The sequence below is a fragment of the Hemiscyllium ocellatum genome, chromosome 20, assembly GCF_020745735.1.
Source record: "Hemiscyllium ocellatum isolate sHemOce1 chromosome 20, sHemOce1.pat.X.cur, whole genome shotgun sequence".
NCBI classification, from domain to species: domain Eukaryota; kingdom Metazoa; phylum Chordata; class Chondrichthyes; order Orectolobiformes; family Hemiscylliidae; genus Hemiscyllium; species Hemiscyllium ocellatum.
Window position 1 is genome coordinate 1,649,022 of NC_083420.1, and position 16,357 is coordinate 1,665,378.

General features: G+C 46.8%; 1 protein-coding gene across 1 annotated transcript; it reads left to right on the forward strand.

The window, feature by feature from the left end:
• The first annotated feature begins 3,351 nt into the window (after positions 1–3,351).
• LOC132825107 (inositol 1,4,5-trisphosphate receptor-interacting protein-like 2) lies at positions 3,352–5,206 on the forward strand. Its single transcript, XM_060840093.1, has one exon. The coding sequence runs from the start codon at positions 3,421–3,423 to the stop codon at positions 4,852–4,854; it is 1,434 nt and encodes a 477-aa protein (XP_060696076.1). The 5' UTR covers positions 3,352–3,420; the 3' UTR covers positions 4,855–5,206.
• Positions 5,207–16,357: the final 11,151 nt, after the last annotated feature.

Genomic DNA, 16,357 nt, shown 5'->3' on the forward strand with positions numbered 1-16,357 from the left:
GGATCGGCTATTAAATTCAGAGAATTGGGATAAAGTGACATTTTCAACCTGATAACCTGTAACTAGGGGTGTGCCACAGGGGATCAACACTGGGGCCATACTTATAAACACAAGAAATGAATGAGTTAAATGAGAAAAGAGCAAGTTTGCAGATGGTACAAAATTAGATTGGAAGACAAGTAATGAGAATGATACTAGGAGTTAACAGAGGGATACAGACAGGTTAAGAAAATACAGATGGGATATACTGTGGGATAATGTCAAGTTATGGATGAGTTGAACCAAAGGCTCTGTTTCTGTGCTGTATATCTCTATAACTTGGGAACAGAGACACTGTTTTACAGTTCAGATTTCCAGAGAATTGATCAGACACATGGTGTGTAGAATACAAGGTGAAGAAGTATTGTAAACATGTTTTTGTGGAAATAATGAGGAGGGGATGGAATTAGAGGGAACAGTTTTGATGCAGCTGCAGAAACAGAGAAAGCTGAGCATTCAGAGACAACAGTCTGAGGATAGCTTCTAAAGTCATTCAGCTGACAAGAAAACACACCAAATCTCTGCCTTGTGAACTGATGAATAGAGTACAAGCACCAGGAAATTAACCGACAGCTTTACACAGGGTGGGTAGGTCTCAGTATTTCACCCAGGTCTGAACGCAACATTTGCACAAAGCTGTCCAGAGCTGTGAGGGGATGTGATGGGATTGGCTGCAATCTCCCAGCAGGACAGAGCGGAATTGTGCAGAAACCTGAGAGGATCAGTCTGTAAGTCTTGGAGCAGATGGAGTTTATCAGTAAGCGAATAGTGGTGTCCAAGCTGATGAGGTCCCCTATATCCACAGAGCTGTGAATGTTCTTTTATTCAGTTGTGAGATGTGGGCATCACTGACTGGTCAGTTTTTTATTACCCATCCCTAATTGCCCCTTGAGAAGGTGGGGGGTGAGCTGCCCCTACCAGTGCAGTGAACCACTGCAGTCCATGTGCTGTGGGTTGACCCACACTGCCCTGAGGGAGGGAGTTCCGGGATTGTGACCCACGCACTGGCAGTTCAGAAGAAGTGCCGAATAAGCAGCAGCACCTATTGGCCCGTGTGACTCCAGTCTGAAGTTTACTCTTACCTTCTGTTGGTTGAAGGGGTTTCCATGAGGCACCTGTGATTTCCCTTTGTACATCAGATTGTCAAAGGTTAAATCTTCTTTCACATTTGACAGGATTTGCAGCCTGTTTCACAATTTAACAGGAACAGGAGGAGGCCATTCAGCCCCTCATGCTTGTTCCATTCTTTGCTTATGTTGTTATCAGTGTCCAAATTATACTGACACCCTCCCTGTCCTTTACATCCTATGTCATAAATCTGACGGGTACAGTGGCTCGGTGGTTAGCACTGCTGCCTCACAGCACCAGGGACGCAGGTTCAATCCCAGCTTCGGGCTGTGGCTGTTGGTCTGTATGGAGGTTGCATGTTCTCCCCGTGTGTGCGTGGGTTTCCTCTGGGTGCTCCGGATTCCTCCCACAGTCCAAAGATGTGCAGGTTAGGGTGGATCAGCCATGCTAAATTGGCCATAGTGTTCAGGGATATGCAGGTTAGGGTGGACTGGCTATGGGAAATGTGGGTTACAGGGTAGGGGCTGGGACTGGGTGGGTTCTTTTTGGAGGGTTGGTGTGGAGCCAATGGGCCGAATGGTTTCTTTCTACACTGTAGGGTTCACCGACTTCAGTAATGATCTGAGGACCCAGGATTAAATCCAGGCAGAGCTGATGGTACAACTTGGATTCCATTCAGGTGGCACGGTGGCTCAGTGGTTAGCAGTACTGCCTCACAGCACCAGGGACCCAGGTTCAATTCCAGCCTTGAGCAACTGTCTGTGTGGAGTTTGTACATTCTCCCCGTGTCTGCGTGAGTTTGCTCCGGTTTCCTCCCACTGTCCAAAGATGTCCAGGTCAGGGTGAATTGGCCATGGGAAATTGTCCATAGTGTTAGGTGCATTAGTTAGGGATAAATAATATAGGGTAGGGGAATGGGTCTGGGTAGGTTACTCTGCAGAGGGTCGGTGTGAACTTGTTGGGCTGAAGGGCCTGTTTCCATACTGTAGGGAATCTAAAGTAAAAAAACTCCCTTAGTATTAAGTGCCGATAGATTCCAAAGACTAGTGGATCAAATCAAACTCCATATCCCTTTGAGTGTGTTAAGAATGATCAGCAATCCGTTTGTGATTCATAGAATCAGTGTCGAAGCCGACCACTGAGTCCACACTAACTCTTCCTTCATGGAGCATACCCCCTGCACACACCCACCCCCCACCCCCGTCATCCCTGTAACCCCACATTCCCATAACTAATCCAACTACCCTGCACATTATTGGACTGTGAGAGAAAGTGACAGCACCCGGAGGGAATCCGGGCAGACACGGGGAGAACGTGCAAACTCCACCCGAGGCTGCAAGACCCAGAGACCAGCTCCTCTTTAAGAAAAGCGCAGCAGGTCAGACAGCATCCAAGGAGCAGGAACTTCCTGATGAAGGGCTCATGCCTGAAATGTTGAATCTCCTGCTCTTTGGATGCTGCCTGACCTGCTGCGCTTTTCCAGCAACACATTTTCAGCTCTGATCTCCAGCATCTGCAGACCTCACTTTCTCCTCCTCTTTAAGAAAGGTGTGTGGGAGAGGAGGGGGTGTGTGGGGAAGTAGGAGGGGGTGTGCAGGGGGTTGGGGGGGGGGTGTGGGAGGAGGAGGGGTGTGCAAGAATGTGGGAGGTGCACTGTGTGTGGGGGGATGCTCCAGGATCCTGGGGCACTTTACCTCAACACTGAGCAGCTTGTGATAACTGTGGCCTCTCCCCATACCCCGCACTACACAAACCAACATTCACCTAGACCCCTCACACAGACACACACACACACCCAGAATCTTCTCTCTCTCACACACACACAGGCCCCTCTCCCACGCACACAGTCTGACCCCTCTCTCTCACACACACACACCCAGCCTCCTCACACACACATAACCAGACTCCTCACACAGACACACACCCAGAGCCCTCTCTCTCTCACACACACACACAGACAGATAGACACACACAGACAGACAGACAGACACTGGGTTGGGATGAGGGTCGGGGTAAGGGTTGAGTGTAACAGTCTCGGGCCCCAGTCTCTGAGCAGAAAGACACGCCGCTTCCTCCTCGCTCCGACACTGAGTGACGCGGATCCTCGTAACAGGAAGTTTCCAAAGTTTCAGCAACTTCAGCCCGAGAGAGAGAGAGAGAGACTGAGTGAGTGAGAGAGAGAGGGAGAGAGAGAAAGAGGGAGGGAGAGAGAGAGAGAAGGGAGAGGGAGGGCGGTGGGGGTCTGTTCCGATGCCGGCTCCCGGGGCTGGCGGGCGGGGGGACTGTGGGGATTGAGCTCAGAGCCGTGACGCCATGCCCGGCCGTTCGGGCCGTCGCTGCCGCCTGTTCTGGCTCCTGGCGAGCTGCCTGAGCGCCGCCTTCCTGTGCCTGAGGAGCGAGCTGGCCACTCAGCCCGAAGAGGAGCCTAGCCCATTGCCTGTGCTGCAGCTGTCCCTGGCTTTCCTGCTGTGTTACTCTCTGATCAAGTCCTGGTGCCCAGTGTGTCCTCACCAGCCCTGCCCTGTGCTGGCACCGTCCGCCTCTCTGGCCAGGAAGGCCGCCCTGGAGGGTTACTATGAGCAGCGGCTGAGAGTCTCCCCCCATGTCCTGGGTCACAGCCGGGCCCATGTGAGTCAGTTAGTGGGTGAGTTACTCAGGGTGGGCAGGACAGAGCAGGATGGGGGCACACTGGGATTCCGGGGAGATTTCCTGCAGATTGGCAGCACCTGGGAACAACACCAGACCAACAGCCCGGACTGCTTCGACATCCTGGTGCCCATCAAAGTGCCCCAAGTCCTGCAGCTGGAGCCCAGCTTCCAGGCGGGCCCCCAGTCCATGCCCCTCTCCCTGGGGGGCACTGCCATCTGCAGGGTGAAGGCATGCAGTAAGCCGGAGGGGGCACGCTGCAGGAGGGAGTTCATGGAGAGTTTCTGTGTCCGCCTGGAGAAGCAGCGGGCCCTATCCTCTGCCCAGGTCCTCAGGTGGTTCCATGCCAAGGTGCTCCGCTCTCTGAATGTGATCCGCTTCCAGTGGGAACAGCGCTGCTCCATCAGCCTGCTCCCTCACCGAGACCAGCTCATCCTCAAACTGCTGCCCAGAGCCGACTATGTTTGCTGCCACATCTCCCTGTCTGTCAGGCTGATCCCTGCTCTGCATGTCGGTGATTCCGTCTTCCTGGTGGCTGAGAGTTCCAGAGGGAAGGAGTTACTGCTCCCTGCCCTCACCCCGGGCACCCTCTGGGCTGTGTACCTCTCCAAACACGAGCACAAGTTTCTGAACTGGCTCAGGGCTCAAACGCCGAGCAATTCCTGCCACCTCAAGTGTCTCCAGTTGATGAAAGTTCTCCGGGACCTGGCCTGCAGAGAGTTTGACCAGCGGTTCTCGGTTCAGTGGAACACCATCCTGTGTACCTACAACATGAAAACGGCGCTTTTCCACTTGCTCCTGAAAGGTCCCTTGGATGCCTGGGATGAGAAATTCCTCATGGAAAGGCTGCAAGACCTGGTCCTGTTTTGGAGGGAGCGGTTACAGAAACAGGAGCTGATGCACTTTTTCCTCGGGAATAAGAACGTGCCGGATTTCCTCACGGTGCCCAGGAAGATGAAGGAAGTGTTCCCGGTGAACTTGCTCGCTGGCTTTGATGCTGCTCTCTTGGACCTGGTGTCCTTTCAGCTGCTGAAAACGTGGAATTGTGCCCATCTCATTATGAAGCTACACAGTCACAAACACTTGCCGAGAAATTACTAACAGACGCCGAAATCTGAAACTGCCTTCAATGTAACAAACCGCCCTGCTGCTTCTCTCTGCTCGGTTGGTCATTTTAATTTATTGCGTCATTTTAAGTGACACATCAGTATTATGTCCTGATCACGTTCAAAACATAGTGTCTCAAAACATGTCTCCCCACAGCCACTTCACATTCCAAAAGTTATCTCTTGTTTCTCTCTCTGTGTGTCTCTCTGCATTGAAGCTGCCAGACTTGCTGAGTTTTTTCGAGCAATGTCACTATTTGATTCATTACTTTAACTGTTCTCTGTTCAGGAAGAAAGCCAGTCAGTATTTTATATCAAAAAATGTTTTATTTGAATGTGTACATTTTTAACACATAATTTATTATTTTGTTAATAAATAATTTGAAGGATTTCCTTGCTTTCTGCTGTTTTCTATCAGTGCTTAGGGTCAGCAGTGGGGCATTATTCAAATGAAGCTTGAACTAACAACACAAGCTTTTGTATGTGATGTGGTGATACTGAGGACAAAATATCGGTGAGAAAAACAACTCAAAAGGCACAGGTTGGTGGTGACGCATTCCAGGATTTTCTCTCACCATCTCTCACATCTTTGTGCTGCTGTATAAGGTTTGTTTTATCATAATGTTTCATCTCACTGTCATCCAGGGCACAAGAAATTCTCAAGGTCAAAAAATGTATCAGAGGAGAGTGCTGATTGGTTGGCAGGTGGATTCTGATTGGTGGAGAGTTTATTTTACAGAATACACCAGTTAGACGATGACTGACAGTTAACTGTCAAGCTTTGTTTAAATGTAACCCTGGAAGGTTGACTGTACGCAAAGTCAGAAATCGCATGACCTCAGGTTATAGTCCAAAGGTTTATTTGAAATCGCAAGCTTTCGGAGCGCTGCTCCTTTGTCAGGTGGGGTGATGGCAGTCCATCACTGACACCTCCACATAATTACTCTAGTCAAGGCATTGTTCGGAGGAATTAGCTTTCACCTTTTCAATTCAGTTTAAGCAAGGGTAGAGTGAATATGTTTTGTTATCATCTTCAAAGATCAGGGAGCTCTGGATTAATATTGGTAGTTTGCAGTGAACACAGGAACCTGATAAAGCTTGGCTGTCAACTGTCAGTCATCATCGAACTGGTATCTTCTCCATGGAAATGCTTCTACCCATCTGAGTCTGTTTGCCACCCAGTGATTGTGATTCTCCCATGTAGAGTAAACCTGCTGGTTCCCCTTTAGTTTGATATTTCTTGTGACTTGTTCTGACCAGTGCAAGATGGAAAACTCAATTAAAATATCTTTTAGCAGCCCTCCAATTCTGTACTACCAAAACAATAATTGTGCAAATCATTAAAACATGTCAGTGTCGTAACCTTCTGCTGCCCACACAGGGTCCCCCATTAACAGAAAACCTGTAACCGAGAATTGCCGTCACCCTGGAATTGTGTGACACCGTTGTGCCTTTTCTGTCTCTTTGCCATATGACCCATGGTGCTGGTTCTGCATTTACAGATCCTGCTCTGACTTATTTATCTAATAATGACTTTCTCAGGATGGGTCGATGCAGTGAGCAGGAATTCTGAGGCTTTGCTGAGATGCTTGGTAGAGATGAATGGGGCTGAATCTCCAGCCACTAAAACAGGCGAAGACAACTTCCAGTAATCCAAGGCTCATTCCATGATCGTATCTAGTATCTGTCCATTATTCACAACTATTTGGCAGTTTGATCAATTTAAATATATGATTTTCATCCCTTAATGCTTAAATGGATTGCACTTTAACAACATGTGGATAACTGGTACGTTTTTAAATAATTTATATTTGATTCCAGCATGCTGGTATTTGAACTTTTTTTCATTTTCTGCAATTAATTTATAAATCCAAATGTTTGTTTGGTCTCACCCATAGTCATATCTTAAAGGTTACGATGTTTATCCAGGTATCTGAGTGTAGGGGATGCAAAGAAATTCACAAGCCACTGTCCGTGGCAGAGTATGATCCATGGAAACATCGATGTGTTACAAATCGCTCTCTAATGTGATTGCAAGTAATGTATTGAAAACTGATTGTGAAACGCTGAATGCATGGAATGTCAGGAGCTTAAGCATCACATTTTGATAAGTTGTCTGATTTGTACGGAATATCTGCTACAATGCAGAGCAGACTGTGTTACAGTCAGTTTGGTCTGTCTCAGTGTTCTAGGTTAAACTGCTCATAACCAGTTTCATGTTCTTATAACTTCCATTTTATTTACTCTTTGTGCTTTTTAGTCTTTCATTTCCCATTCATACTTTCAAACTTATTGATGACATGACCTTCTCGATATATTAGAGGAAGTGGTAGATGCAGGTACAGTTACAGCATTTAAGAGACATCTGGACAGGTATGTGAATAGGAAGGGTTTGGAGGGATATGGGCCAAGCACGGGCAAGTGGGAAACAAAACCAGAAATAGCAGGAAAAGCTCAGCAGATCTGGCAGCATCTGTGAAGAGAAATCAAAGTTCATGTTTTGGATCCGGTGACCCTTCCTCTGAATGTTTCGAGGAAGGGTCACTTAACACAAAATGTTAATTCTATTTCTCTCCACACATGCTGCCAGACCTGCTGAGCTTTTCCTGCAATTTCTGTTTTTGTTCCTGATTTACAGCATCCGCAGTCAGTTTGGGAAATCTGGTCAGCAGTGACAAGGTGGAGCCAACAACAGCGCAGTACAACACAGCGCAGAACAATACAGTGTAGAACAACACAGCGCAGAACAACACAGCGCAGTACAACACAGCGCAGAACAATACAGTGTAGAACAACACAGCGTAGAACAACACAGCGCAGTACAACACAGCGCAGAACAATACAGTGTAGAACAACACAGAGTAGAACAATACAGCACATAACAATACAGCGCAGAACAACACAGCGCAGAACAATACAGCGCAGAACAATCCAGCGCAGAACAATCCAGCGCAGAACAACACAGCGTAGAACAATACAGCATAGAACAATACAGCGTAGAACAACACAGCGTAGAACAATACAGCGTAGAACAATACAGCGTAGAACAACACAGCGCAGAACAACACAGCACAGAACAATACAGCGCAGAACAACACAGCGCAGAACAACACAGCGCAGAACAACACAGCGTAGAACAACACAGCGTAGAACAACACAACGCAGAACAACACAGCGCAGAACAATACAGCGTAGAACAACACAGCGCAGAACAACACTGCGCAGAACAATACAGCGTAGAACAACACAGCGTAGAACAACACAGCGCAGAACAACACAGCGTAGAACAACACAGCGCAGAACAATACAGTGTTGAACAACACAGCGTAGAACAACACAGCACAGAACAATACAGCATAGAACAACACAGCGCAGAATAACACAGCGCAGAACAATACAGCGCAGAACAACACTGCAGAAAAACACAGCGCAGAACAATACTGCGCAGAACAATACAGCGCAGAACAACACAGTGTAGAACAATACAGCGCAGAACAATACAGCGCAGAACAATACAGCGCAGAACAATCCAGCGCAGAACAACTCAGCGTAGAACAATACTGCGTAGAACAATACAGCGTAGAACAACACAGCGTAGAACAATACAGCGCAGAACAACACAGCGCAGAACAATACAACGTAGAACAATACAGCGTAGAACAACACAGCGCAGAACAACACAGCGTAGAACAATACAGCGCAGAACAACACAGCGCAGAACAACACAGCGTAGAACAACACAGCGCAGAACAACACAGCGCAGAACAATACAGCGTAGAACAACACAGCGCAGAACAACACAGCGTAGAACAACACAGCGTAGAACAATACAGCACATAACAATACAGCGCAGAACAACACAGCGCAGAACAATACAGCGCAGAACAATCCAGCGCAGAACAATCCAGCGCAGAACAACACAGCGTAGAACAATACAGCATAGAACAATACAGCGTAGAACAACACAGCGTAGAACAATACAGCGTAGAACAATACAGCGTAGAACAACACAGCGCAGAACAACACAGCACAGAACAATACAGCGCAGAACAACACAGCGCAGAACAACACAGCGCAGAACAACACAGCGTAGAACAACACAGCGTAGAACAACACAACGCAGAACAACACAGCGCAGAACAATACAGCGTAGAACAACACAGCGCAGAACAACATTGCGCAGAACAATACAGCGTAGAACAACACAGCGTAGAACAACACAGCGCAGAACAACACAGCGCAGAACAATACAGTGTTGAACAACACAGCGTAGAACAACACAGCACAGAACAATACAGCATAGAACAACACAGCGCAGAATAACACAGCGCAGAACAATACAGCGCAGAACAACACTGCAGAAAAACACAGCGCAGAACAATACTGCGCAGAACAATACAGCGCAGAACAACACAGTGTAGAACAATACAGCGCAGAACAATACAGCGCAGAACAATACAGCGCAGAACCATCCAGCGCAGAACAACACAGCGTAGAACAATACTGCGTAGAACAATACAGCGTAGAACAACACAGCGTAGAACAATACAGCGCAGAACAACACAGCGCAGAACAATACAACGTAGAACAATACAGCGTAGAACAACACAGCGCAGAACAACACAGCGTAGAACAATACAGCGCAGAACAACACAGCGCAGAACAACACAGCGTAGAACAACACAGCGCAGAACAACACAGCGCAGAACAATACAGCGTAGAACAACACAGCGCAGAACAACACAGTGTAGAACAACACAGCGTAGAACAACACAGCGCAGAACAACATTGCGCAGAACAATACAGCGTAGAATAACACAGCGTAGAACAACACAGGGCAGAACATCACAGGGCAGAACAACACAGCGTAGAACAACACAGCGCAGAACAATACAGTGTAGAACAACACAGCGTAGAACAACACAGCGCAGAACAACACAGCGCAGAACAATACAGCGTAGAACAACACAGCGCAGAACAACACAGCATAGAACAACACAGCGCAGAACAATACAGCGTAGAACAACACAGCGCAGAACAACACAGCACAGAACAATACAGCGTAGAACAACACAGCGCAGAATAACACAGCGCAGAACAATACAGCGCAGAACAATACAGCGCAGAACAACACAGCGTAGAACAATACAGCGCAGAACAATACAGCGCAGAACAATACAGCGCAGAACAATCCAGCGCAGAACAACACAGCGTAGAACAACACAGCGTAGAACAACACAGTGTAGAACAACACAGCGCAGAACAACACAGCGTAGAACAACACAGCGCAGAACAATACAGCGTAGAACAACACAGCGCAGAACAACACAGCACTGAACAATACAGCGTAGAACAACACAGTGCAGAATAACACAGCGCAGAACAATACAGCACAGAACAATACAGTGTAGAACAACACAGCGTAGAACAATACAGCGCAGAACAATACAGCGCAGAACAACACAGCGCAGAACAATACAGCGCAGAACAATCCAGCGCAGAACAACACAGCGTAGAACAATACAGCGTAGAACAATACAGCGTAGAACAACACAGCGTAGAACAATACAGCGCAGAACAACACAGCGCAGAACAATACAGCGTAGAACAATACAGCGTAGAACAACACAACGCAGAACAACACAGCACAGAACAACACAGCGCAGAACAACACAGCGCAGAACAATACAGCGTATAACAACACAGCGCAGAACAACACAGCGTAGAACAACACAGCGTAGAACAACACAGCGCAGAACAACATTGCGCAGAACAATACAGCGTAGAACAACACAGCGTAGAACAACACAGCGCAGAACAACACAGCGTAGAACAACACAGCGCAGAACAATACAGTGTAGATCAACACAGCACAGAACAACACAGCGCAGAACAACACAGCGCAGAACAATACAGCGTATAACAACACAGCGCAGAACAACACAGCGTAGAACAATACAGCGTAGAACAACACAGCGTAGAACATAACAGCGTAGAACAATACAGCGTAGAACAACACAGCGCAGAACAACACAGCACAGAACAATACAGCGCAGAACAACACAGCGCAGAACAACACAGCGCAGAACAACACAGCGTAGAACAACACAGCGTAGAACAACACAACGCAGAACAACACAGCGCAGAACAATACAGCGTAGAACAACACAGCGCAGAACAACATTGCGCAGAACAATACAGCGTAGAACAACACAGCGTAGAACAACACAGCGCAGAACAACACAGCGTAGAACAACACAGCGCAGAACAATACAGTGTTGAACAACACAGCGTAGAACAACACAGCACAGAACAATACAGCATAGAACAACACAGCGCAGAATAACACAGCGCAGAACAATACAGCGCAGAACAACACTGCAGAAAAACACAGCGCAGAACAATACTGCGCAGAACAATACAGCGCAGAACAACACAGTGTAGAACAATACAGCGCAGAACAATACAGCGCAGAACAATACAGCGCAGAACAATCCAGCGCAGAACAACACAGCGTAGAACAATACTGCGTAGAACAATACAGCGTAGAACAACACAGCGTAGAACAATACAGCGCAGAACAACACAGCGCAGAACAATACAACGTAGAACAATACAGCGTAGAACAACACAGCGCAGAACAACACAGCGTAGAACAATACAGCGCAGAACAACACAGCGCAGAACAACACAGCGTAGAACAACACAGCGCAGAACAACACAGCGCAGAACAATACAGCGTAGAACAACACAGCGCAGAACAACACAGTGTAGAACAACACAGCGTAGAACAACACAGCGCAGAACAACATTGCGCAGAACAATACAGCGTAGAATAACACAGCGTAGAACAACACAGGGCAGAACATCACAGGGCAGAACAACACAGCGTAGAACAACACAGCGCAGAACAATACAGTGTAGAACAACACAGCGTAGAACAACACAGCGCAGAACAACACAGCGCAGAACAATACAGCGTAGAACAACACAGCGCAGAACAACACAGCATAGAACAACACAGAGCAGAACAATACTGCGTAGAACAACACAGCGCAGAACAACACAGCACAGAACAATACAGCGTAGAACAACACAGCGCAGAACAACACAGCGCAGAACAATACAGCGCAGAACAATACAGCGCAGAACAACACAGCGTAGAACAATACAGCGCAGAACAATACAGCGCAGAACAATACAGCGCAGAACAATACAGCGCAGAACAATACAGCGCAGAACAACACAGCGTAGAACAATACAGCGCAGAACAATACAGCGCAGAACAATACAGCGCAGAACAATCCAGCGCAGAACAACACAGCGTAGAACAACACAGCGTAGAACAACACAGTGTAGAACAACACAGCGCAGAACAACACAGCGTAGAACAACACAGCGCAGAACAATACAGCGTAGAACAACACAGCGCAGAACAACACAGCACAGAACAATACAGCGTAGAACAACACAGTGCAGAATAACACAGCGCAGAACAATACAGCACAGAACAATACAGTGTAGAACAACACAGCGTAGAACAATACAGCGCAGAACAATACAGCGCAGAACAACACAGCGCAGAACAATACAGCGCAGTACAATCCAGCGCAGAACAACACAGCGTAGAACAATACAGCGTAGAACAATACAGCGTAGAACAACACAGCGTAGAACAATACAGCGCAGAACAACACAGCGCAGAACAATACAGCGTAGAACAATACAGCGTAGAACAACACAGCGCAGAACAACACAGCACAGAACAACACAGCGCAGAACAACACAGCGCAGAACAATACAGCGTATAACAACACAGCGCAGAACAACACAGCGTAGAACAACACAGCGTAGAACAACACAGCGCAGAACAACATTGCGCAGAACAATACAGCGTAGAACAACACAGCGTAGAACAACACAGCGCAGAACAACACAGCGTAGAACAACACAGCGCAGAACAATACAGTGTAGATCAACACAGCGTAGAACAACACAGCACAGAACAATACAGCGTAGAACAACACAGCGCAGAATAACACAGCGCAGAACAATACAGCGCAGAACAATACAGCGCAGAAAAACACATCGCAGAACAATACTGCGCAGAACAATACAGCGCAGAACAACACAGCGCAGAACAATACAGTGTAGAACAACACAGCATAGAACAACGCAGCGCATAACAATACAGCGTAGAACAACACAGCGTAGAACAACACAGCGTAGAACAACACAGCGCAGAACAACACAGCACAGAACAACACAGCGCAGAACAACACAGCGCAGAACAATACAGCGCAGAACAATACAGCGTAGAACAATACAGCACAGAACAACACAGCACAGAACAACACAGCGCAGAACAATACAGTGCAGAACAATAAAGCATAGAACAACACAGCGTAACACAACACAGCGCAGAACAACACAGCACAGAACAACACAGCGCAGAACAATACAGCGCAGAACAATACAGCGCAGAACAATACAGCGTAGAACAACACAGCACAGAACAACACAGCACAGAACAACACAGCGCAGAACAATACAGCGCAGAACAATACAGCGTAGAACAACACAGCGCAGAACAACACAGCACAGAACAACACAACGCAGAACAATACAGCATGGAACAACACAGCGCAGAACAACACAGCGCTGAACAATACAGCGTAGAACAACACAGCGCAGAACAACACAGCACAGAACAATACAGCGTAGAACAACACAGCGCAGAACAACACAGCGCAGAACAACAGAGCGCAGAACAACACAGTGCAGAACAATACAGCGTAGAACAACACAGCGCAGAACAATACAGCGTAGAACAACACAGCGCAGAACAATACTGCGTAGAACAACACAGCGCAGAACAATACAGCGTAGAACAACACAGCGCAGAACAATACTGCGTAGAACAATACAGCGCAGAACAACACAGCGTAGAACAACACAGGTAGAACAATACAGCACAGAACAACACAGCGCAGAACAATACAGCGCAGAACAATAAAGCGTAGAACAACACACCGCAGAACAATACAGTGCAGAACAACACAGCGTAGAACAACACAGCGTAGAACAATACAGCGCAGAACAATACAGTGTAGAACAACACAGCGCAGAACAACACAGCACAGAACAATACTGCGTAGAACAACACAGCGCAGAACAATACAGCGTAGAACAACACAGCGCAGAACAATACTGCGTAGAACAACACAGCGCAGAACAATACAGCGTAGAACAACACAGCGCAGAACAATACTGCGTAGAACAATACAGCGCAGAACAACACAGCGTAGAACAACACAGCGTAGAACAATACAGCACAGAACAACACAGCGCAGAACAATACAGCGCAGAACAATAAAGCGTAGAACAACACACCGCAGAACAATACAGTGCAGAACAACACAGCGTAGAACAATACAGCGTAGAACAACACAGCACAGAACAATACAGTGCAGAACAATGCAGCGCAGAACAATACAGCGCAGAACAATACAGCGCAGAACAATACAACATAGAACAACACAGCGCTGTACAATACAGCACAGAACAACACAGCGCAGAACAAGCCCTTTGGCCCTCGATGTTGCACCGACCTGTGAACTATTCTCAGCTTGTTCCCCTAAGCTATCCCAAAATCATCCATGTGCTTATCTAAGGATTGTTTAAATCTCCCTAATGTGGCTGAGTTAACTACATTAGCAGGGAGGGCATTCCATACCCTGACCACTCTCTGAGTAAAGAAACTGCCTCTGACATCTGTCTTAAATCTATTACTTCTCAATTTGTAGTTATGCCCCATCGTACAAGTTGACGTCATCATCCTAGGAAGAAAGACTTTCACTGTCTACCCTATCTAATCCTCTGATCATCTTGTATGCCTCTATCTTAGCCACCTTCTTTCCAATGAGAACCGATCCAAGTCTCTCAGCCTTTCCTTATAAGACCTCCCCCCCCACCCCCACAACCCCCACCGAGACCAGGCAACATCCAGGTAAATCTCCTCTGCACCTTTTCCAATTCTTCCACATCCTTCCCGAAATATGGTGACCAGAACTGTACATAATATTCCAAGTGTGGCCGCACCAGCATTTTGTATTGTTGCAGCATGATATAGCGGCTCCAGAACTCAATCCCTCTACCAATGAAACCTAAGACACCGTATGCCTTCTTAACAGCACTATCAACCTGGGTGGTAACTTTCAGGGATCTATGCACATGGATTCCAAGATCCTTCTGAACATCCACACTAACAAGAATCTTTCCATTGACCCTGTACTGCCTTCCTGTTATTCTTCCCAAAGTGCATCACCTCACATTTAGCTGCATTGAACTCCATTTGCCACCTCTGAGCCCAATTCTGCAGTTTATCCAAGTACCCCTGCAACCTGTAACATTTTTCCAAACTGTCCACTACTCCACTGACTTTAGTGTCATCTGCAAATTTACTAATCCATCCACCTATGCCTGCGTCTAAGTCATTTATAAAAATGACAAACAGCAGTGGTCCCAAAACAGATCCTTGTGTCACACCGCTAGTAACCCGACTCCAGGCTGAAAATTTTCCATCAACCATCACTCGCTGCCTTCTTACAGAAAGCCAGTTTCTAATCCAAACTGCTAAATCACCCTTAATCCCATGCCTCAGCATTTTCTCCAACAGCCTACCATGTGGAACCTTATCAAAGGCTTTACTGAAGTCCATGTATACCACGTTAACTGCCCTACCCTTATCTACATGCTTGGTCACCTTCTCAAAAAACTCAATGAGGTTTGTGAGATACGACCTGCCCTTGACAAAACCATATTGACTATCTGAAATCAAATTGTTGCTTGCTGGATGATTATAAATCTTATCTCTTATAATCCTTTCCAAAACGTTTCCTACAACAGAAGTAAGGCTGACTGGTCTGTTTGTTTCTGTGCTGTATGACTCTATGACAACCATGATAATGGATATAGGGGCATATTAACAGGAGCATGGTTCTTTCTGTTATTTCTCTCCTGCTGTATATATCTTCCAGGTCGTACTTAACGCAGACACACTGAGATTAGGAGTTTGTTCATATTTTCTTGAGATGCTGTTAGAATTTGGAGGTTTGTGATCACAGGTGACACTACTTGCAGGAAAGTTTCATAGATTTTATTCAGCTGTTAACCAGCAGATTAGCTAGTTCTGAAGAAAGGTCATTGGAATCGAAGGTCACTTTGACTCTTATCTCTCTCTCTCCACAGATGCTGCCAGACCTGCTGAGTTTCTCCAGTAATTTCTGTTTTGGTTTCAGATCTTCAGTTCTCTGTCTTATTAGAGCTCAGATACTTTGGTTAATTAAACAGCGATGTGTACAACTTGTGACAATGGAGGATGGTTGACATAGCAGTGGGCAAACAAGCAGTTCATGAGGAGTGTGTCGCTCTCATTAAAGTTGTGAAGACAGCAACTTGCTGTCTAACCAAAGTGGGAAAGTCTTTCCTCAACCGTT